Below are 22652 nucleotides of genomic sequence, written 5' to 3' on the forward strand. Positions count from 1 at the left end.
ACCCAATGAATATGAACTCTTCTCCCAGTAAGTTTCTTACCTGATCGATTTTGCTTTTTAGCCTTTACATGGTTAGCTGGAGAAACAGCATAGGAAGAAGAGAAGGATCTGCTTTTGGTGAGGGTCATCATCACTGGGTTATTCCAAGAATCAGAACCAATAGCACTGTACAGACAGGATATAAAGAAAAATGAAGGAAATTTTACATCAATTATTAGAGCAATTCTTGCCCATGCTCAACCATCATTTCCATAATTGACTTGCCAATCTGTGCATTGATCCAGGTTTCCAGGTTCAATGGCAAATCCACTTTAGTTCCAGTGGAAAAAAAATAGGTGTTATAAGCTCAATCTCTCTTGTAAAGATATAATAGTCTTTAATGAAACTACTGGTTTAACAAGTGAGGAAAGTAACATTCCTATTTATCCAATTCATAGGAATCAAACAACTCAGCTAACTTCTTCCACTTCTGTAATTATTGTTCTCAGATTTCCTAAAAGAACCTTGCAGATTAAGTGGTTAAGATGCAGATGGACTTACGTCAGTTATGATTGTCATGATGCTTCCTTTGGTGCTCTATATTATTTATTATTCTTGGTATATCTATGTTGAAAGCTAAACGCTTATAAAATCATTCAATGATAATGTCTATACTATGTTTTGTGAATTAAAAGGTTAGAAACAGGCCTTTACCCTAATATTTCTCTTTGCTGGTGACACTCTAGAAAGAAATGGATGACCTAGCTAAATCTCCTTGTAAACATGCTAATGATGGACCTGCTGCTAAACACACTAATGGTATTTATAAGGTAACAGAGAGTATTGATCTATAGAATTCTTTCAGCATGATGTACCTGGTCTCTCTAGGTTGCTTATAGTAAATAAATCTGGAAGGAATAGATCTATGGGGAGTTGGGCTAGAGAATGTTGTCATGTAATTAACGGGATCTAAATTTTGGAGTTGTTTCAAACCTAATTTTTTCTGCATGCATTGCTAAAAGCCTTACATATTAAATCTGAAACAGAACCCATCCCAGTGAGGGAGAGAAAGAAATTGAGGGAGTTGTGTGGAGGATCTTGGGCTGCTCCAAGGGAAAAGTACTTGGTCTGTCTGTGTTTTGCTAAGACTGGGGTCCTTTGAACCATTGGTAAATTTGGTACTGAGTAAAATCTATAATTTGCATGAGTCTAATTTGACCATTTGACCCTCTGCCAATCTTAGATTGGCACAGTGTACAGGATGTACCTGGTCTATCTGGGTGGCATATTGTAAATCAACCTGAAATGGATGAAATTATGGGGACATGAATGGCTGGAGAGTGCCATGCAAGTTGTATAATTAATGGAGTATAATTTGGAGATATTCCATAACCAAAATGGCTCCCATTGTGAAAGCAACATTAGGCATGCATCATTTAAAACCCTGCATGTTAAATTCAAACCAGAACATGTCCTAACGGAAAGGAAAGGACATTTAGGGAGATGCAATAATAGTCTCAGACCTCTAAAGGGAAGAATGCTGAGTCTGTACTTTATTATTGCCTGTATATTTTGATAATAAATTTAGCACTGGGTAAGAGCTATTATTTGTGTTGAGTCTGATTTCACACTCTGACCCCTGTATTATCTCAGTTTTAATTTTCAGAGAGATTTTTCTTCAACTATTGACTCAGGCATTTAAAATTTTCATCCTTTCTATACTTATAATAACAAAATACATCATAAAGGAGATACTTGAAATGCAGAATGAACTCTAACAATTATCAAATACAATTAAGGAAAACACACAGAATAATATTTGCCATGCCCTTCTTAGAAATCGCATCCTAGACATTTCACAAATCCTTGGAATTTTAGAAACAAGAAAATCAAACTTAGGACCTGAAACAGGTAACTTCGCCAACTATCCCTATTAGCACTGTTCCCTTCCAACTCTTCTGGCATGCTTGATTGACTTATAAGATTTACTGTGAAGAAACTTTACATGATGGCTTCATGCCTAGGTATTTTTCATGTCTTAGTACATTATACAATAAATAGGTTATTACATTTCTATGTAGGCTTTTAAAAAACAGGACTTTAACATTAACTGGATTGATTTTTCAAAACCTCAAAAAGATAAATTATGAAGACTAGTCCCAAAATTGTCTACTATTGCTTTATTTTTCAAACAAAAACATTTAAAATGTGTTCATTTCGAGAAGTTTTGGACAGTGCTATGTAGAGTATCTTTAATGTAGGAGGATTTCATGAATTGCAGGATAAATAAAACCCTAGCCATATCTCGTTTTCAATATAATCAATCATATTTATGTAATGCATTAGAGTTTACAAGAACTTTCATATGTATTGCTCTGTGTGATCTTCACAATAACTATTAGCTTTGCACTGACCTGTATTTTCTCAGTCCTGTTTAGATCTTAGGAATATGTCATAATTTGGATTCTGGAGAGGAAAAACAGCTTGGGGAAACCTTTACTTGGCTTCCTCATTCTGACCCAGCAGAGGAAAATTTTCCATGTATTTATGGTAGAAGATTTGAACCCTCCTCTGTAAAAAGTGAATTTTTAACAACTTCATCCCAGTTTCTGAAAGTCTTTTCAGGACCTAAGCGTTTCTTTAACAGAGTTTAGAGCCTCCTTTCTATCTTAAATAGAGAGACAGAGGTCAGTTCCAAGATAGACTTGGAATGATTTAGCATTAGATTTACTTCAGACTTTACATCTTTTTCAAGCTTATTTTTAAAAGAGCACCTAAGAGCCGTCTTCCATCTAATTTACCTCCTGAGTATGCAATAGTTACCCCTTTTCCTAATGATTCCTTGTACTGGTCATGGAGGCTCAGGCAGATACACATCTCAGGATACACATTTCTGAGCGGTAGGGCCAAAATCCTTCTGTTACCTGACTGTGTGTCCTTTCTGCTAGGCTGTGTTTAAAATTAACCAGGAGTAAATTATTCAGTGGTATAACTAAAGGGATATAAGCTGTGGGACTGTTTCTAATTTTTACTTCCCATTCTTGTTCTACTTTTGATCACTTCAGTCCTCAGAGAGTATCAATCAAAGGACAGATATGAAAGGAAATAAATAAAACTTACAATGACCAAAACTCAAATGAGTTTTGAAATCAACTAGCAGTTGTAGCAACAGGTTTCCTGAGTAAAGAGGGCTTTAACTTTAGTTTGTAATCATGGCTGTAGACCACCTGGGGCTATTTTTAACTACTTTCACCCACTAAAAAAGAGATGTCAACCAAAAACTAGTGACACTAATGCCACTTACTTAAATATGGTTTTCCCTTAGGGGCTAACACTCTATTCAAAAGGAATTTCATTTCTAGTTGTATTGCTATCAGATTTTATATGAGGACTTTTAACAGGACTATGAAATAAAGAATAGTAAATTAGTATGAAAAGGCATACCCTGGCAAGACATCCATGAGTATTTTTGAGAGAAATAGAATGAGTGGGATCTTATTCTCTTTCCTTGTGCCTTCCGGCTTTACTTGGGTATGAATATTTATTTCATCAAGCAAAATGACAGGATCCTTAAAAAGGATGATAAGCTCACAAAAGTTATTGGAACCATCTTCCTCTCCATTATTTCAATTTCAGGCCCCAATTTCTTTTTATTGAATAAAAGAAGAGAGGAGTAGGAAATACAAGATTTGACCAGAAGGAACAAAGAATAATAAAAAAGAAAGAAGACCTTTGAGAATCTCTAAACTGATTTGTGATAAAGTCATTCTATAGACAAAAAACCACAGAGCCCTAGACAACAGGAAACTTAGCAAGGTGTGTTGGTAACTTAGATGCCTCTCTGTCAATACACAATGAGAACATAGTTAATTTTCTTGAGCAACAAATATGTAAGAATAATACTATTAAACACCATTTAACAATATTTGCTGCTGTAAAAATTAACAATGGTCAATGTTTTCAGGGGAAAATATTACCAATGACCTATAATTACAAACTTCATGGTATGTTTATGAAACAGATTGGGTAAGCTCCTCCTGTGGTGATGGTTAGAAGTTTTACAAAAGCCCAGGTAATAAGACGGAGTGGAATTACACTGATATTTCAAAGAATCATACCAGCTTGCATCTGCCTCTACAGAATTATTAGACTATGAACATCAATGTGGAAGTAATCAATTAAACATATTTTTAATCAAGAAAGCATGAAAAGTTAGCAGTCGGTAACATCTTATGCTTCAAAAGGTTTCCATTTCTCTGTCAACCTCACCTCAGTGCTTTATTTATATTTAAGGTCAAGTTCAGGAGAAAATAATTTCTGATATTGCCATCATGTAGTTCACCAAAGATGTGGATATTTTTTGGTCATGAGGCCACTAATGAAACTGATATATATGTTTCAAAAACCTGAAATCACATGGTAAGTATTAACATAGTAATGGAATTCACGCAAAGCATGCTGACTTTGTTATAAATAGAGAAAGACAGATACAATTTTCCCTACTAAAGTACCTCTTTCACTAGATGTATTCTTCAAAATCTGTTCTAGATCTTAATACTACCTTTTCTTTAACTTCGGTAATTCTGGGTTCTGATTCCCTTTGTAATGTTGGAATTAATATACTAAATACAGTTTAAATGATTACATGCTTGAACAATTGCAAATGCTCTTAGGATCACGCTCTTCAGGGCAGCTAGGGGAATCTGTCAACGAAAAGGGTCAGGTTGGATGCCTTTGATTTCAGGGTCTCCATATGGGTCTCAACCTCATATCTAGGTAAAATGTAGCCTGCCTTCATTCAGGGCTCCACCTTCCCCATCCACGCTCACGCTGGCAGGAATCACCACAAGTCCTTCGCTCCTTTAAGGGCACACAACAGAACTCAAGCCTAGTTACCTGATGTGACTCCCCATAACACTCTGCATTTTAAATGATGTACCTTTTCCATTCCCAAACCTGGCCTATGACCAACTCTTCACCTTCCTCCCTCCTCTAATCTATAATTCCTTTTTGGTAAGTAACTTCCCGAAGAGACGTGAAACTAACAGGAGCGTCGTCTAACCTGGAGGTCGGTGCTTCGTGGAGTTTGATGCTGGCACTGCGGTCCCTCCGCACTGGGGCAGGCTCCAAGGTGGGCAGCCCTGTGGCTGAGGTGGTGGTTGTCCAAGTAGATGACACTCGTCTCAACAGCCCAGGAGGCAAACTTCTTCTCAGGCGCTAGGATGAAGGAGTACTGACTTTATTACCAAGCATATTTTATAACACTAAATTCTATGTAACATAATGGAAGGAATGGGTTTACAATTAAAAGTGAATTTGTTAAGCTATATTGGTTGAATATAGCCCACCTAAATTTTGGGAACCCAGAAATTCAATAGAAGACTCTCTGGCCAAAATGAATGAACATTGTAAAATTAACATTTTGGGGTTTTTGTTTCAATGTTTTGACAAATATGGGATTATAGAAATGAAAATCAATTAACCCTGGGGGAACTTTATAGGATTTACATACCTATATACAAATATATTAGTTATGATGCACAGATGGTTTTCCTGAAAGTCACTTGTTTGGGGTATTGGATTAAGATATATCATATTATACAATAATAGTTTATACACTAAAGTGCTTACTGATTTCATTTTAATTTTTTGGTTTAAAAAAGATAGGGGCTGAAGGAGCTAAGATGGCAGCATAAAGAAGAGTAGAAGACTGTTAGTCCCCCCCAGAACAATTCGTAAATGACCAAAAAACTAGTAAATAACCTGGAATAACTGCGGGGAGACAAACATGACTGTCCACTCATCATCCACCAACCTGAATTGTGAGGAATGCCCTAGATTGCAGCATAAAATCTGTAAGTAAAGCTGCGGACTCGCGCTGAGAGCCGAGAGCTGAGAGCCCCTTCCTCACAGAAGCCTCGTGGTGCTAGAGAGCAACACTCTCTCAGCCCAGCTCCAACTGGGGTTTTAATGTTAACTGCTCAGTACAGACAGCAAATCCTCAACAAGCAGACAGAGGTTTTTGGTGATAACTGATCTTGGGAGAGTCGGGGGACATATCTGTCTCAGGTCGGGGAGCCTAGAGGATCGGGTGCTATCTCTGGCTGATGGGTGAACCTGGGAGCTTTTCTGTCCCTTTCTTTCTCTAAGGAGAAAACCTCAGCTGTTTTCAGCCCACAGCACTTTGCAGTAAAGACAGCCTCAGCCATTTTAAAATCAAAACACTTTGATCAGCAGAGTCAGAGAAACAAAGAACTTATTGATATGCAGATGACATCTCTGGAGGGGGCACAGCTTCCCAAGAGGAAAGGGAGGGGCCCAGCTCTACTGCCTGCCTTTCTGGAACCAGACCCAAAAGCCTGGGGGAGGAGAGCCACAGGCCACACCCTCTTACACCAGCCGGTGACAGGCTGACAAGTGTACCTGCCTGGCAGAAAAGCACAGGTGTATCAATCCTCTAAGAAGACCCATCAGGGAAACCAGATACTGAATATTTCCTCCTTCTGTGACCTGGGCCTGTTCTTGTCTGGGAAAACCTGATTGGGGTGGCCTAGGAGGTCAGATGCCTAGACAACAGAAAACTACAACCTACACTAAAGAAAAACAAACCTATGGCCCAGTCAAAGGAACAAACGTACACTTCAACTGAGATACAGGAATTTAAACAACTAATGCTAAATCAATTCAAAAAGTTTAGAGAGTACTTCGCAAAAGAGATAGAGGCTGTAAAGAAAACACTGGGAATACATAAGGCAGTAATCAAAAATTCAAAAAAACAAATAGTAGAATCTATTAAAATGAAAGGCACAACACAAGAGACAAAAGACACAATGGAAACATACAACAGCAGATCTCAAGAAGCAGAAGAAAACACTCAAGAACTGGAGAACAAAACACCTGAAAGCCTACAAGCAAAGGAGCAGATGGAAAAAAGAATGAAAAAATATGAGCAACATCTCCAGAAACTTAAAGATGAAACAAAGTACAAGAATGTACGTATCATTGGTGTCCCAGAAGGAGAAGAGAAGGGAAAAGGGGCAGAGGCAATAACAGAGGAAATAATCAATAAAAATTTCCCATCTCTTATGAAAGACATAAAATTACAGATCCAAGAAGCACAGCTTACTCCAAACAGAATAGATCTGAATAGGCCTCCACCAAGACACTTAATAATCAGATTATCAAATGTCAAAGACAAAGAGAGAATCCTGAAAGCAGCAAGAGAAAAGCAATCCATCACATACAAAGGAAGCTTAATAAGACTATGTGTGGATCTCTCAGCAGAAACCAAGGAGGCAAGAAGGAAGTGGTGTGATATATTTAAGATACTGAAAGAGAAAAACCACCAACCAAGAATCCTATATCCAGCAAAACTGTCCTTCAAATATGAGGGAGAGTTCAAAATATTTTCTGACAAACAGACAATGAGAGAGTTTGTGAACAAGACACCTGCCCTACAGGAAATACTAAAGGGAGCACTACAGAGTGATAGGAGAAGACAGGAGTGTGTGGTTTGGAACACAATTTTGGGAGATGGTAGCACAGCAATGTAAGTACACTGAACAAAGATAACTATGAATACGGTTGAGAGAGGAAGGTGGGGAGCATGTGAGACACCAGAAGAAAGGAGGAAAGATAAAGACTGGGACTGTGTAACTTGGTGAAATCTAGTGTGTTCAACAATTGTGATAAAATGTACAAATATGTTCTTTTATGAAGGAGAACAAACAAATGTCAACCTTGCAAGGTGTTAAAAATGGGGAGGCACTGGGGGAGGGATGCAATCAACGTAAACTAGAGACTGTAACTAACAGAATCATTGTGTTATGCTTCCTTTAATGTAACAAAGGTGATACACCAAAGTAAATGCAGGTAAGAGGGGGAGATAGGGGAGGCATGTTAGACACTTGACAATGGTGGTGTTGTCTGACTCTTTACTCTACTTTGATTTAAGGTTACTTTTCCTTTTGCTACTTCCTAGCTGTCAATTTTTTTTCCTCTTTCTTTTCCCTCTCTACCTTCTTTGATTCTTCCTCCTGCCTTGTGGAAGAAATGTAGATGCCCTTATATAGATAGTGAAGGTGGTGAACATATAAATATGTGACCATACAGAGAACCATCGATTGTTTACTTAGGATGGAATGTATGGGGTGTGAACAAAACCATCTTAAAAAAAAAAAAAAAAAATGGGTTGATGACAAAACCTCAAGGGCAATATACTAAGTGAAATAAGCCAGACACATAAGGACAAATATTGCAGGGTCTCACTGATAAGAACTAACTATAATATGTAAACTCATAGACATGAAATATAAGGTACCAAGATATAGGATGAGGCTTAAGAATGGGGAGTGGTTGCTTAGTATGAGCAGAATGTTCGACTAGGATGAACTTAAATGTTTGGAAATGAACAGAGGTGTCAGTAGCAAGATGTGAGAATAACTAACAGCGCCGAATGGTGTGTGAATGAGGTGGAAAGGGGAAGCTCAGGGTCATATATGTCACCTTAAGGAAAGCTGGAGGTCAAAAGATGGGAATGTATAAAACTGAATCCTACGGTGGGCAATGATTAGAAAACTCTTCCATGAACCAGAACAAATATATGATAGTACAATTAGAAGTTAATAATAGAGAGGCATATAGGGAAGAAATATATACCTATTGCAAACTATATACTACAGTTAGTAGTATTTCAACATTCTTTCATAAGCAGTAACAAATGTACTATACCAACACTATGAGTCAACAATCGAGGGGAGTTGGTTAGGGATAGGGGAGGATTCGAGTTTCCTTTTCTTTTTTTTTCTTTTTTTTCTTTTAACATCTTTCACTTTATTTCTTGTCTGGAGTAATGAAAAGGTTCTAAAAATTGAACAAAAATTAAGTGCAGTGATGGATGCACAGCTGTATGAGGGTACCAGGGGAAACTGATTGTACACTTTGGATCTTTGGATTATTGTATGGTATCTGAACAATCCCAATAAAAATTAAAACAAAAATGTTAGGGGCTAAGAGTAAGAGTGTAATTCTTTTTCACAAAATGTCACATTTCTCTTGAGGTTAATGTGATTTAGACATCAGGGATGTGGGGAATGTTATCAGTACCAACTCATCTTGATAGAAGACCTCGCTGGCTTACTGATTCTCCTCTCTCTCTCTTATTTCTTCTCCCACCACATCCTAAGCAGGATATGTGGCATCAGCAGCACCAAGGCAAGATTCTGGAGTGACTAGGATGAGCACCAGAATTCTAAAGTGAACTCTTAACCTTAAAAAGTAAAGTGAGGCATCCTTCTTATGCAACTCCAGCAACAGTCATAACAGTTAGAACATCAGTGCTCTTTTATTGGTGGCTAGTTACTACTAGAAGACCCACTGGGCAGCCTTGGTTTACGAGGACACATTCTGCTCTTCCAAAGACGGTAACAATTTTTGAAAAGTGAAATATATGGCACCTTGGGATTAAAAAATAGCTCTGATACTAAATAATTCCCAATGTCTCTTAATGATATGAATATACATCTTAGGAGATCATTTGGTAGGAAGAGAAATTATCAAGCACCGGAAAATATCAGCACTTTTGCCCTCAATCTGTCGCTGATCTCCAGTCAGTTCTGAGACCTTTGAGAAATCCAGTTAATCTCTCTCTCTATTTCTTTAATGTCTTATCATGCTTAAGCATATCTTTTTCAGAGAAGCCCATGTTAGAAGGGAACCGTGTAAATATCTAAGTGACAAAGTTGTTAGGATTGTATTTTTGGATCAAGAGATACAATAAGAGCTTCATTGTTACTGACTGACCACCACCACCTTGTCTAATAAATAAATAAGCATGCTGGATGCATGGGAAACCACTTAAAGTCTGAATTTTTCAGCCTTTAATATGACTTATTTCCCACTAATAAATGAAGTCTGAACTGATCACAGGAATCTATCTCTACTGTAAAACTTGAGCCTACAGTTTACTTTTGTAAAACTCTCATATCCTGTATGAAAAAAAAAAAAGAGGGAATTGTGTAAACCACTAAGACCATCTTTCACTTCAAATAATCTACAATCATCCAACTGTTTTGAATAAAAGACTGGATAGTTTGGGAAATCCATGAGGGTACTATGAAGGATACCATATTAAGAAATCAAAGAGCAAAGCAATCCTAAGTTTCAGAAGGCAATGCATTATAAACAGACACCACTCTAGTAAACATTTTTGTCTAGTCTGTTTTCTGCTATGATATCCTTACCACCTAGAACAGGGCCTGGTTCAATAAAAATGTCTTGAAGATTTGAACGAAGAAGGTAATGGGGACTTCTATTTACAGAAAGCTCTCAAGTACAAGGATGGAGGTCTTTATGTCTAGATTTTTATTACCTTTGCCACCCTAATCAACACAGCTTCACTAAGTAACTGATAGGAACCACCATATGGGTTTGAGTGAGTGACTGTAAAGATAATTAGAAGACAATTAAAAGAACGTGTTTAGCCCCTTAAGGCGTATGTCATCAATACCTACCTTGGGAATGGCGAGCTTGTCTTTCTCAGCGCTTTCTTCAGAATCGGAACAGGTGTAGTTTTCACTAAAGGAAGCGATGGGATTCACTCTGGGCTTGTGGATGGCCTGGAAGGTGAGCTGTGTGCTGAGCAGGTTGCTCACTGCCCTCAAGGATGTGCACACATTCGGGGGCAGGGAAGGGTCAGCCAGGAGGTCGGTGATGAGGCCGTGAGCCTCGCCCATCACGGCGATGTCCACAGTAATGCTGGTTCCTGAGGACTGAGAAACCAAAGAAAAGGTCTGGTCAGAAAAGGCCTTATCCCAGAGCCACAGAGGGTAAGACTGGGCTTTTTCAGTGAAAAGTGAACAGAGTTGACTGTAGCATTAATATTACAGTTAAAGCCAAACCACATTTCTGTTTCCAAATTTGCCAAGTCTCCAGCCCACAGCTTCCACCCTTTGTGTGTCCATGGCATATTTTTTAATGCTAGAACTTGAGGAAGGATGCAGCATATTCAAAGAGATGAAAGTTAAGCAATAGTTTTAAAAAGACAAAGAGTTTCAGGGAACTGGAAAAAAAGTTTCTTTCAGTTGCTGGAATTTGGAATTGATAGAATGCTGGAATTGATAGAATGTTGGAATGTTGGAATTAATAGTTTCTATCAATATTGGAATGCTGTCACATCAGGAAGCACAAGGAACCAACATAAATTTAAATTGTATAACCCAGTTCCTGATTGGGAGACAGGCTCTGGAATTAAGCTACTTAGATCCAAATCCTGACTATCTTTGGCAAGTTACTAACCCTTTGTGCTGTGATTTCTCCATCTGTAAAGACGATGTAGTAATACAAGTAATGACCTCAGAAGGTAATTATAAAAATTAAAATTAATATATACAAAGCACTTAGTATTGGCAATTAGGTGTTCATAATGATAGTGTTACTAGTAATAAGAGTTCTGGGATTTTTCAATAAGAAGATATTAGGAAGTTGGGCTATTTGGAAGAAAATAAATTTTGATCATTCTCTCACAGCAGGTATAAAAAGAAACTCCACAGAGATTAAACATTTAAATGTATAAAAGTGTAAGACTGTTAAAAGAAAATATGGGGGACTATTTTATGATCTTGAAATTATTAGGAAGACTTTAAAAAATTAGTATGACTGCATAAACCACTGAGAAAATATCAAATAAAGATGTAATCTCTACATTGGAAAATATACGATAAGCAAAGATAAAAGACAATCTGAGAAAAAAATTTGCCAAACAGAGAAGACAAAAGATATCCCAATAAAGAGCTGCTCAGAAAACCAAATAGAGGATAATATTGGATAAAGGGAATGAACAGACAAGTCAAAGAAAATACAAATAATCAAATACATAAAAAGCATCTTGCCTCCATAATACTTAAAATGCAACTTAATATAATGAAAACTTTTTACTTAGCAAAATGGCAACATAATGAACGACTGAGAGCACCAAGCATTAGCGATAGTGTAAGGAAAAGAACAGTCGCTTTAATGGTAGTGTGCGTGTAGAACAATCCAATATTTTGGAAGGAAATTAGGCTGTAGTATATCAATTTGTAGTTTAAATGTATACATCCTGTGATCCAGCAAAAACAATTTAGACATCTAGTGAAAAGAAATACTTCTGGAAATATACATAAATATCAAGGTAAGGACACAAAGAGTTATAGCAGTGTTCAGATTAAAAAAAAAAAAAATCCAAAAAATATAACCACTAAATTCATGTCAATAGAGAAATTGTTTCATGAAGTTGTAATATAAGTATATTATAATGTATTATGTACTTGCTTAAAAGATTTGGGAAGATACATAACGATTATTTGGGAAAATGCTCATGAAATACTGTTTAGTGGGGGGAAAAAAGTATGTCACAGAAAAGATGAATATGGGTTACTTTTGTAATCAGAAAAGTACAATAATTGCAAAAAGCACCCACCATCCCTGAATACATAATCTTAAATAATTATAAGTGATGGATAAATTATTCTGTAAAAGTTTTCACATAGAACAATTATGTCTTTTACCAATAGAATAACAATAATAACCATAGTAATGATGACAGCTGATATTTATGAAGGCTAAGTTTACAGGGTAGGCATGCTTATGAATTTTATTTTAATACTCATAAATAACTTTCCAAAATCAGAGCACTGGAGAGTGGAAATGGCAGGCTGCAAATAGCTGAAGTGCTGAACAAGTGCACTAAAATATATAATGAACTTTTTCATTTTATGTTCCTAAATATATCTAAATATTTAATATATTTAGATAATATATATATATTAAATATATCCTAAATATATCTAAATTATTTAATGCATTATTTAATCATTAGGTCCATGCATTCCCTCTGTGCAGAAGACTAAATATCCATTATGAAATGACATGAAAATTTAAGTGTAATATTAATAGTGTTTAGGATATGTAATTATGCACATTTCATGTAAGCACCTATATGGTTAGTTGAAAATGCTCATGAAAATGCCTCTGAATTAGGTTAAGATTCCCTCTTAAAAACATGTATTTTCAAATGCTTCTCTAATCAGTTGCTTTTGAAACTCTCACCCAGTGTGAATCTCAGAAATGATTATGTTTACTTCTAGCTGTGTTATTTTAATAAAGATAAACTAACATATCACTGTACTATTTCTATAAAAAAAATTGAAATTTTAAGTCAAACTGGGTTTTCAGGACATGGAATTTTAAGACTTTCTGACAATTAACATTTTATGCTCTAGATATTAATAATCAAAGAAGTTTTCTCAAAATATTCTCAGTACGTAAAATCTACAAATGTGAAAATAAAGAAGAACATGCCCACTGACAATTAGAATTATATTAGGATGATTTTAAAATGGATTATTAGTTACAAGTCAAGTGCTTTTTATAATTCTCTGTCATGTTGTTTTTATAATACATTTTTTCTTTTCTTTTTTTAAGCAATACACATATTATTTGCACCTAGAAAAGACAAATAACTAAAATTTTAAAATTTAACTTTAAAATAAATACAGAACTGAAAATACTATCCCTACAAATCTATGTTAGTATGATACTAATTTAGAAAATAAACCCATTGTGTCTTTCAATGTCACTTATGCTGTAGCTTTCTTGAAACAAAAGGTCTTCAATGAAAACACAAGCAGCATTCAAGCCAATAAGAAGCAAATTACCTGTACTGTAATTGGCTAAGAAACCAAAGTTAACAATTTTATGCTGACAAACCAAGAGTTACATCACACATAAGAAATTATTACTACTTTTAGGCTCAAATAACTAAAGGCTTCAATAAGGTATGAAATCTAAAACCAATGATCATATTTGTTTGCCATGAAACCACTGAGACTAACCACATAAGAAATGCTGAAAGACCGAAAGATAGGCTAGCTGCTATTTCAAATAATGTCAGGCAAGCTATAAAGATGAGGGTATGTTCAGGGAGTCACTGGTAAGGAATTTCAGGGCACAGGAGCTGTGGTTGATGATAGAGGTTTTTCATTATATGATTCAAAATGTAGAACAACTGAATGACTCACACATAACTATTCAAATTTAGAAATAATATAATTACATTTCTAGGTATACCAAATGATAGAGAAATATTTCACTTAACTGGTGAAATCTTAGATAATGATAATAAACACTAAAGGTTAAGTTTATACAAAAGCCACTTTAAAAGCAAGTCTTAAAATAACAGCCTGAAATTATCTTTGAGTGTAGAAACGAGCTACACTAAGTGAAAAACCACAGTTGAGTCTTTTTATGGTGCAGAAGATCAAACAAATGTTTTTCTTTAAAAAAATGTTACTAAGCAATATAAAACATTCTACTTCACAGGCTTTCCTTCTAACAAAAATATTTATATTTAACATTTAAGGAAATGCAAGTATAATTCCTTAGGCACTAATTAAATGACAACCAAATTTGGAGTGCCACTTTTAAATAGAAAATCTGGAATTTAAATCTGATAAACAGTGGAGGAAAGTGCAGTTTTATATATCAAACTCAAAATAACTGATTCCCTTGGTAAATATGCTTGCACTTTTCAATGCATCCAATTTTTAAATATTTTCCTTTTCCCCATTTATCACCATCCAGTCTACTGCACCACTGCCAGGGTGTCCTTCCTGATGCAGGCTTTAGATATGATATATATTGCTTCCAAGTCACTTTACTGATCATAAATTAAAGGCCCAGAAAATCTGAAATTATAGATAAGAAACAAAAAATATGGATATTTATAATTAAAAGCAAACATAATTTCTAGACTAGACAATGTATCAGACAATTCAATTTTAGAAAATTTGTTTTCATTCTTACTACTCCTGTGCTAAAACTTTGTAAATTACTGTATTAGTAGGATAAAGGAGGAAGCTTTGAGAATGTGGGGAGAAATAATTTACACTCAATGAAAGGTTCCTAGGTTTCTAAATTATAATAAATTGCAAATTATAAAAAAACTAACAATTTATGTGATCAAATTACCACAGAATGTAAAATAAAGTGATATAACTTCAAGTAACATGCCAGATTATTTATTGCAGTACTGTGTTTGGGTTTATGGCACAATATTATTGAGAACTGGAAAGTTTCTAAAAGACAAAATCCTTAAAAAGTTTGAAGAATTATACAAGGATAAGATAAATAAAAACAAACAAGCAAACCTTATTTCCCTTAGAGAAAGGGAAGGTTCCCAAGGGAAAAATAAGAAAAGGATAGAGAAAATGGTGGTGCCAATAGAAATTTGCTGTTTAAAAATGGTCAGGGAGATTATCTGCTGTGGGGGTGGGGTGAAGACAATGGGTTCAATTTTTGATAAGTTGGGTTTGAGGTGGCACCAGTATATTCAAGTTAGAGCTCTTCTTCTTACAAATTTTAAAGCAAAGGTTGAACTGATAACTTAATGAAATAGGTTGAATACATCCCTGTCCTGAGGGAGAAAATTTAATAACTCTCAAGGCTTCTGACTCGGTGACTCATCTGATGTGTTATTTGCTTTCGAGATTAATCTATTCTAACTGGAGGAAAAGAATCAGAAGCAACACAAATGCCTCTCTTCCTAACTCTACATGAAATTCAAAGATAGATTATAAATGCTAAAGCACTAGAAGTGAGACAATTAGCTAGAAAATATAGTTGAAATGTTATATGCCTCAAGTTACGCCACTTTCTCTCTTCTTTTATCTTTTGAGTTTTAGGACGATTTCGTTTTAGGACGATTTCTAAAACGCCACATGTAGAGTACCACATCCATTGCAGCACTCAGGCTCTCTCTCTGCAAAATCAGTGCACTGGGCTGCATCTCTCAACGTCTCTTCAATTCCATAAGTCTAAATCATTTCTCCACAAAACATACACGTGTACAGACATCCAAGAAGAAAGAAGGGAATAATTTTTAAGCTACTTATTGGCATCATTAAGCATTTTTAAAATTTTAAAAAGATATAAAAATTATTATATAGACTTAGAAAAGTTCTTGTTTCATTGATTGCTAATCATATCCAAGCTGTATCTAATGGATTCTGGGGTCATTGGTCTCGTTTCCCTCCTATGGTAAAATGCCTAGTGCACACTGAGTACTCATGGGGAATAGACCACCGTCTGCAACTCCTGCATGCTTCTCCCAGGGCTTGAGTTGTATGTTTCCCAGATGCCAGTTGTGTTTGGTTCCAGACCTATTTATGCAAGTTGTATGTGTCATTGTAAATTACACATGTTAATAATTTATTAAAGTATCTATAATTTAATAAAACAAAATATTTAATGACAATTTAATAAAATATTAAAGTATTTTACTAAACTATTATAAACCAGTGATATATAGGTAAAAATAGAATTGTTTTCATGAAAACTAAATTGAATGCTTTTAAAAATAGACTTAATAAAGGTGAAGCCCTATGGAGTCAGGTAGGGGAGATACAACTGTAAAGATTCAAAAAGAAAATCAAAACACATATAAAAGATTCTCTCCTCAGGATTCTTCCAAGTACCTAAGTTATTTACACTCTAAAGAAACACTGCATATGGCAATCATATACAATGAAGTATGGGTGGAGTATGAAATAAAGACAGCTTGGAACTCAAATCAGTAAAGTGGATACATCCTCATACAAAAACATTCTTGGCTCTTCATCAAAAGATGTGCAACACCTTGTATATTTATAAATAGTAAGTTAAAATACATTGCTAGAGGGATGGAAAATAGAAGCTATATTTTTGTGATTCTCTGCTTTAAAACCTTTTTAAATTGGCAGACCAACTACTGGTCCTAATTATGTTTGTTAAGAGGGCTCCATAGTACTTAACCCAACATCTTCTTTCATTTGAAATGAGCTATAACATACTAGTGATGTCAAAGCTATCCATTACATCACTGGAACAAGAGAAAGAAAATGAAGTTCAGTTTATGAATTAACACTTCGGATGCATAAAGGTACAAGTGCACATCTTCATGAGGTGCATAGGTTGGAAGGTTGTGTATGTGAGAAGTTGGAAAGCAAAGTTATAAAGAGCTGGGATTTAAGGGAGAAAGTTTTATACATTCATCAATATCAAACGTTTATTTGATGAGGTAGTCCATCGGGCACGTTAAAGCACAGGAGCTCGAGTCAGACTGTATGTGCTCAAATTTCAGATCTGCTGAGATCTTGGGAAATTCACTTACCTCATCAGCATCTGTCTCATCTCTAAAAAGGGAATATTATTACTACTACCACTGTGTAGTATTGTTGATTAATAATATCTTGCACACAAAGAGCCTCAGTAGAGTGCTTGCACCACAATACATGTTTGATAAACATTGTCTATCACCATCATCACTATTATTGCACTGAGAAAGATTGTGTGTGCACAGGAGGCATATTGTGCATGTCGGTGTTTGTCCCCTATGTGACGGGGCCAGTAGCACCTTTATAAATGAGGACAGCAAAGAGAAATGGTTTCCCTACCAACAAAAACAAAATTGCAAATATGTTCACTTTTTATTCTAGGTAAAATACAGTCATAATGATTGTATTCTCTACCCCCATCTATTCATAATAATTCTGAGATTAATTTTAGGCTCTTAAAAAGTAACTGTATAAAAGCCCTGGTTTCAGTTAATATGGCTGATTGCGCTAGCATGATTTATAATATAGCGTGTGAAAACTGACATCTTAGCTCCATTGTTGGAATTTTTTTTCTTTCTTTTTAGTCATCCTAGGAGGCATGCTGGGAGGCACCCTGGGAAGCAAACATGGCATGGGAATAACATTCTCTGGGTGGAAAGGGTACTGGGATAGGAGAGGAATAAACAATTAAGGGATGACACATAAAAGGAAAGAGTCACTGGGATTTTTCTTACTCAACTTTGGTCCCCACTGCTGGGGAAAAAAAAAAAAAAAAAGATGTGTTTTTGGAAGCTGTCTTCTACACCACTGTAAGCACAGTTTGCGCCCCGCCCTCCCCGCCCTTTCCAGAGCTTTCCCTGGAAGGCTGAATGTGATGCTAGGAAGGAGTAACTTGGTCTTAATGTACTAAATTTATTTAGAAGATGAGCTGGATATGATAAAATGATCTTTGCTTTATTACTGGTTCTGACCTCAGAGCCAGCAAAATTGCATATGTGTTTATACTTTCATAGGACCCATTTATAATTTTAGACTTGAAGTTGGTTGGGAAATTTTTTAAAAATGAAATCATGTGAAAATTTTGCAGTAACTCATTGTAGGCTGAACCTTGGCTAAATGCCACTCTAAGAAAGCAGATGTTTGCTTATTTTATTTTTCTGGCAAGGAATATGAGTTTACATTTGGATTTTCTCAAGATAATATATATGTACAGTAGGAGGAAACATATAGGGCCCTTCATCAAACTGCTTTCCAACAACATCTCTATTGGCAGGCCCCATTTGAGATATGAGACACAGCGAACTGTAGCGGTTACCGGAATTCAAATCTCCTACTCTTTTGATATTCAAAGAGAATTCCTAGTCACCAAATGGGAAGTGTCACATGGCCTTAGGTTCTTATATATTTCCCTAAAATCTATCTCCAAATAAGTGCATAACTTTTAAAACATTCCCTCTGTTTATATTTTCTAAATACTTTCCAGACACTAGTGAATTCACCCAATATCCTCAAAAACAACAATTATCATAGAATACTGTTTTACTATTTAGGAAATTAAACATACTTATTAAATTGCTTACTCTAGCAAGCACCCATGTCTCTGAGCAGACATTAGCTGCTTGTTGTCTTCCAGGATGGCCTTCTCATTTTCTTAATTAGAAAAGATGACGCAGAGAAAACATCAGGTGTTCAGGTATTGAGCTGTTCATGTGACTGCTCACGCAAGTGAAGGTGGGAAGGCTTGGGTAAGTATAAATCGTTAAATAAACAAAAAAGCACTATTATTTCTGTAAGTAGAAGAAACAAGGAACAAAGAGAATATAACTGGATTCTCTGGAGTCAGTAGGAAAATTAAGGATGTCTGAAATAAGCATGAATTCAGAAAGTTGATGAAATTTGGGTGGTCTCACATTTTAAGAATTACCATTAAACTTGAACTTGAGATTTCTGTTTGCTTAGCCAAAAAACAGTTTTAGTGAACAACAGATGGCAGTATTCTGCTTTTGTACAGAACTCTAATTGTCTGAACGTTTCCTTTTAGAATGAATTCTGCTCCCTCATTGACAGGCAGAGTTTATGTTTTTCACATAAAACTAATATAAACTAAAAGAAGAAGAATAACTGATGAAGAGGGCTGATAGAAATTAATTTAAAAATTAAAATTTTGCTATATTCCTTAGAATCCCAGTTAAAGTGAAACTATATTACATAATTAAAAATTTAACTAAATTAAAACATTTCAGTTCTATCAACTCTCTGCATTTTTTAAGACACTCATGACCCATTTTTTTATCTTCATTTTATTGAGATATATTCACATACCATGCAGGCATACAAAACAAATCACACATTCGATTGTTCACAGTACCATTACATAGTTGTACATTCATCACCTAAATCAATCCCTGACACCTTCATTAGCACACACACAAAAATAACAAGAATAATAATTAAAGTGAAAAAGAGCAATTGAAGTAAAAAAGAACACTGGGTACCTTTGTCTGTTTGTTTCCTTCCCCTATTTTTCTACTCATCCATCCATAAACTAGACAAAGGGGAGTGTGGTCCTTATGGCTTTCCCAATCCCATTGTCACCCCTCATAAGCTACATTTTTATACAACTGTCTTCGAGATTCATGGGTTCTGGATTGTAGTCTGATAGTTTCAGGTATCCACCACCAGCTACCCCAATTCTTTAGAACCTAAAACGGGTTGTCTAAAGTGTGCATAAGAGTGCCCACCAGAGTGACCTCTCGGCTCCTTTTGGAATCTCTCTGCCACTGAAGCTTATTTCATTTCCTTTCACATCCCCCTTTGGTCAAGAAGATGTTCTCCGTCCCACGATGCCAGGTCTACATTCCTCCCCGGGAGTCATATTCCACGTTGCCAGGGAGATTCACTCCCCTGGGTGACATGACCCATTTTCATATGCAATTTGATTTGAAGTTTTTTCCATAACATAATGTTCCATTGTGATTAAAAGAGTCACAAAATAATCAAACAAAAAACATCAAAAATGTGCATTCTAGCACAATGGTCTTGTGAGCCCTCACTGGCATTTGCTGTAACCATGTTGGTTATCACTAGACTCTTTCACATCTAGTGTGCAATGTGCACCTCCTTTATGCCACTGATTTGCTTCTACCACTCAGGGTCCAGGCTGTCGTGTCTGGACTGCTGTGAGAGCATCCAAACTGATCCCCACATCAGTGCCTGTTGGGGCCTTCCTTCATTTCAGACAACAGAAACAACAGAACCCAAACCAATCAAACAACAAGTCTTGGAAGCTGTAACATCTGAGACAGTCCACATCTCTGACTGTTATCACATGTGCTCTTAAAACCTCTCTGTCATAGCATTTGTTATAGTTCTCAAGTCAACTTCCAATATGTGATTATGGGATCAAGGTCTGTCATCCTCCTTCAGGCTGAAAGTCCCAAGAGGGCTAGGGCAATGCCGGCTTTCATTCACCAGTTTAACCCCACAGCCCCGTACAGTACCCAGCACTGTATAGGCATTGAGAAGTAGTATGAATGAATGATTTCATGCATATTCTACTCTGAGAAGAATATTCTAAACCTCCAAAGACGACCACATTCCCTCTCTCCAATTCTATGCCTTAAAGAAATGTAAAAAGGCAAACAAATCAGAATGTCCAAGGTCTTTTCTTAAAGCAAAGCAATGAATTCTCTGGAAGCCATCCCCAAACATTTCCCCTCCTAGCACAATATCAGATTCTAATTTCAAACTGAAAGTCAGAAAAGAATTTTTGAGAGTTGCTAGAAAGAAATACTGGCCATAACACTATATTTGAAAAACTGATTCTGGAATATCTACTATCCAGAAAAGAGTGAAATGGCCAAGAAGAAGTATTGGTACTGATAAAAGAAAAGCAGCTATACACACTCTCCATAATCTGGAGAAAAGAGTAAGCAGAGGATGAGGGTGTATGGGTGTTTTCTGGCGAACAAAGACAAACTTATAAAAAAGGCTTAGAGTAGAGAAAGAGCATCTTTTGGGTGTAAAGTTCAGGTAAAGCGCACAGTGCTTCATGATGAAAAGGATGAGGCCAGAGAGTTTTGAGGGAATAAATCATGGCAGGAACATAAGGCACATTCAAGAGCTTCGACTAACTTCCAAGGACAGTGAGAAAGCCTGACCTTGAGGTCTGTTACAGATCGAATGACACCCCTGGTCCTATGTACGTGAACTGCTTTGGAAATAGGAGATTTGAAGATCCTATTGGGATGAGGTCAAACTGAACTGTGGTGGGCTGGAGTCCCCATAAGCAGAAACAGAATGGTAGGAGTCGAGGACAGAAGGAGACCCATGGCTACATGATGCAGATGGAGATGGAGTTACGGATTGCTGGCAGGCCGCCCCCAGGGCAATACAGACTTCAGAGGAAGGAGGAGCCTGCTGACACCTGGATTTTGGACTTCTTAGCCTCCAGAACTGAGAGACAATAAATTCTTGTTCTTTAAGCCAAATACTTTGTGGTTCTTTGTTACAGCAGCCCTGGCAATCTAAGACAAGGTTCATGGCTTGGGCAGAGGAGTAGTTAAGGATCTTTCACTGAGTTAGGGATCAAGGGGATGCTGAGGCATGCATTTTTAAATAAATGTGTGATGCCCATAGGATGATTTGAACTGCATATCAAGAGAGACAAGGGGGCTGGAAATACAAATCCAGGCATCGATGACAAGTATACGGTAATGTCAATAACACACTGTCAAGGAAGTGTGTGAGGAGAAAGGAGACGTGCACCAGGTACAGAGCCACACTCAATACTGACTTTTAAGGGCAAGGCAGAAGAGAAACCCACAAAGGAAAATGAGAGGAGCAACTCAAAAACTAAAAGACTGCAGGGTTTAAGGAATGTGTCTGTTAAGAAGGAAGGAGTAGTGGGCAGTGACTAATGAATATGTTCTGAAAAATATCCATTAGGTTTATCCCTGGAAGGTCACTGGTAACACTGGAGAGAACAGTTTCAGTAGTGAGGCTGCAAGCCAGACTGCATTCAATTGAGCAATGAAAGGAAGATATGAAAATGAAGACAATGTAGACACCTTTTTCATGAGAAACAGCTGCAAAATGAAGGATAAAGGTATGTCAGAAACACTCTGAAACACAGGGTCTGAAGAGCTGTAGAGTACTTGAGCAAGCATAAATATCGAAGGGGGAGCCCACTAGTGTGAGAGGTTTAAAGCACAATAAAGACAATGGGATGATAAATAGACAAAGGTCCATGAAAAGGGAGTGGAGAGTAAAAGTGTAAAAGTACTAGCCTTTCACAAGAGTGGGATACCTTTCCCAAGATACCAGTAAGAGAGAAAAGTATTTGTCAATTTGCAGGCAGGAAATTGAAGGAATTCTTATACTTTGGCTTTTATTTTCTCTGTAAATTGCCAAGTCCCTTGCTCAGAACGTGATGTGTACTATGCTGGCATAAGAGCTACAAAGGAGAGTGAAGAACGTTTGAAAGAAGAATAAAAAAGAGCTGACTAGATTCTCAGGCAATACTGAAGGCCCAGCCAAGTTGGA

General features: G+C 36.4%; 1 protein-coding gene across 2 annotated transcripts in view; it reads right to left on the minus strand.

Annotated features, from left to right (window-relative positions):
- Nucleotides 1–22652, minus strand: part of PDE3A (phosphodiesterase 3A) — a 343776-nt gene that overhangs the window by 51654 nt on the left and 269470 nt on the right. For both annotated transcript variants that reach the window (XM_037845708.1, XM_037845709.1), the window contains 3 exons: nucleotides 10491–10748; nucleotides 5042–5196; nucleotides 41–165 (listed from right to left, as the gene is read on the minus strand). In XM_037845708.1, the coding sequence (XP_037701636.1) occupies nucleotides 41–165; nucleotides 5042–5196; nucleotides 10491–10748 (538 nt within the window). The remainder of the gene's footprint in view (nucleotides 1–40; nucleotides 166–5041; nucleotides 5197–10490; nucleotides 10749–22652) is intronic.

The sequence above is a fragment of the Choloepus didactylus genome, chromosome 8 (genome assembly GCF_015220235.1).
Source record: "Choloepus didactylus isolate mChoDid1 chromosome 8, mChoDid1.pri, whole genome shotgun sequence".
Classification (NCBI taxonomy): domain Eukaryota; kingdom Metazoa; phylum Chordata; class Mammalia; order Pilosa; family Megalonychidae; genus Choloepus; species Choloepus didactylus.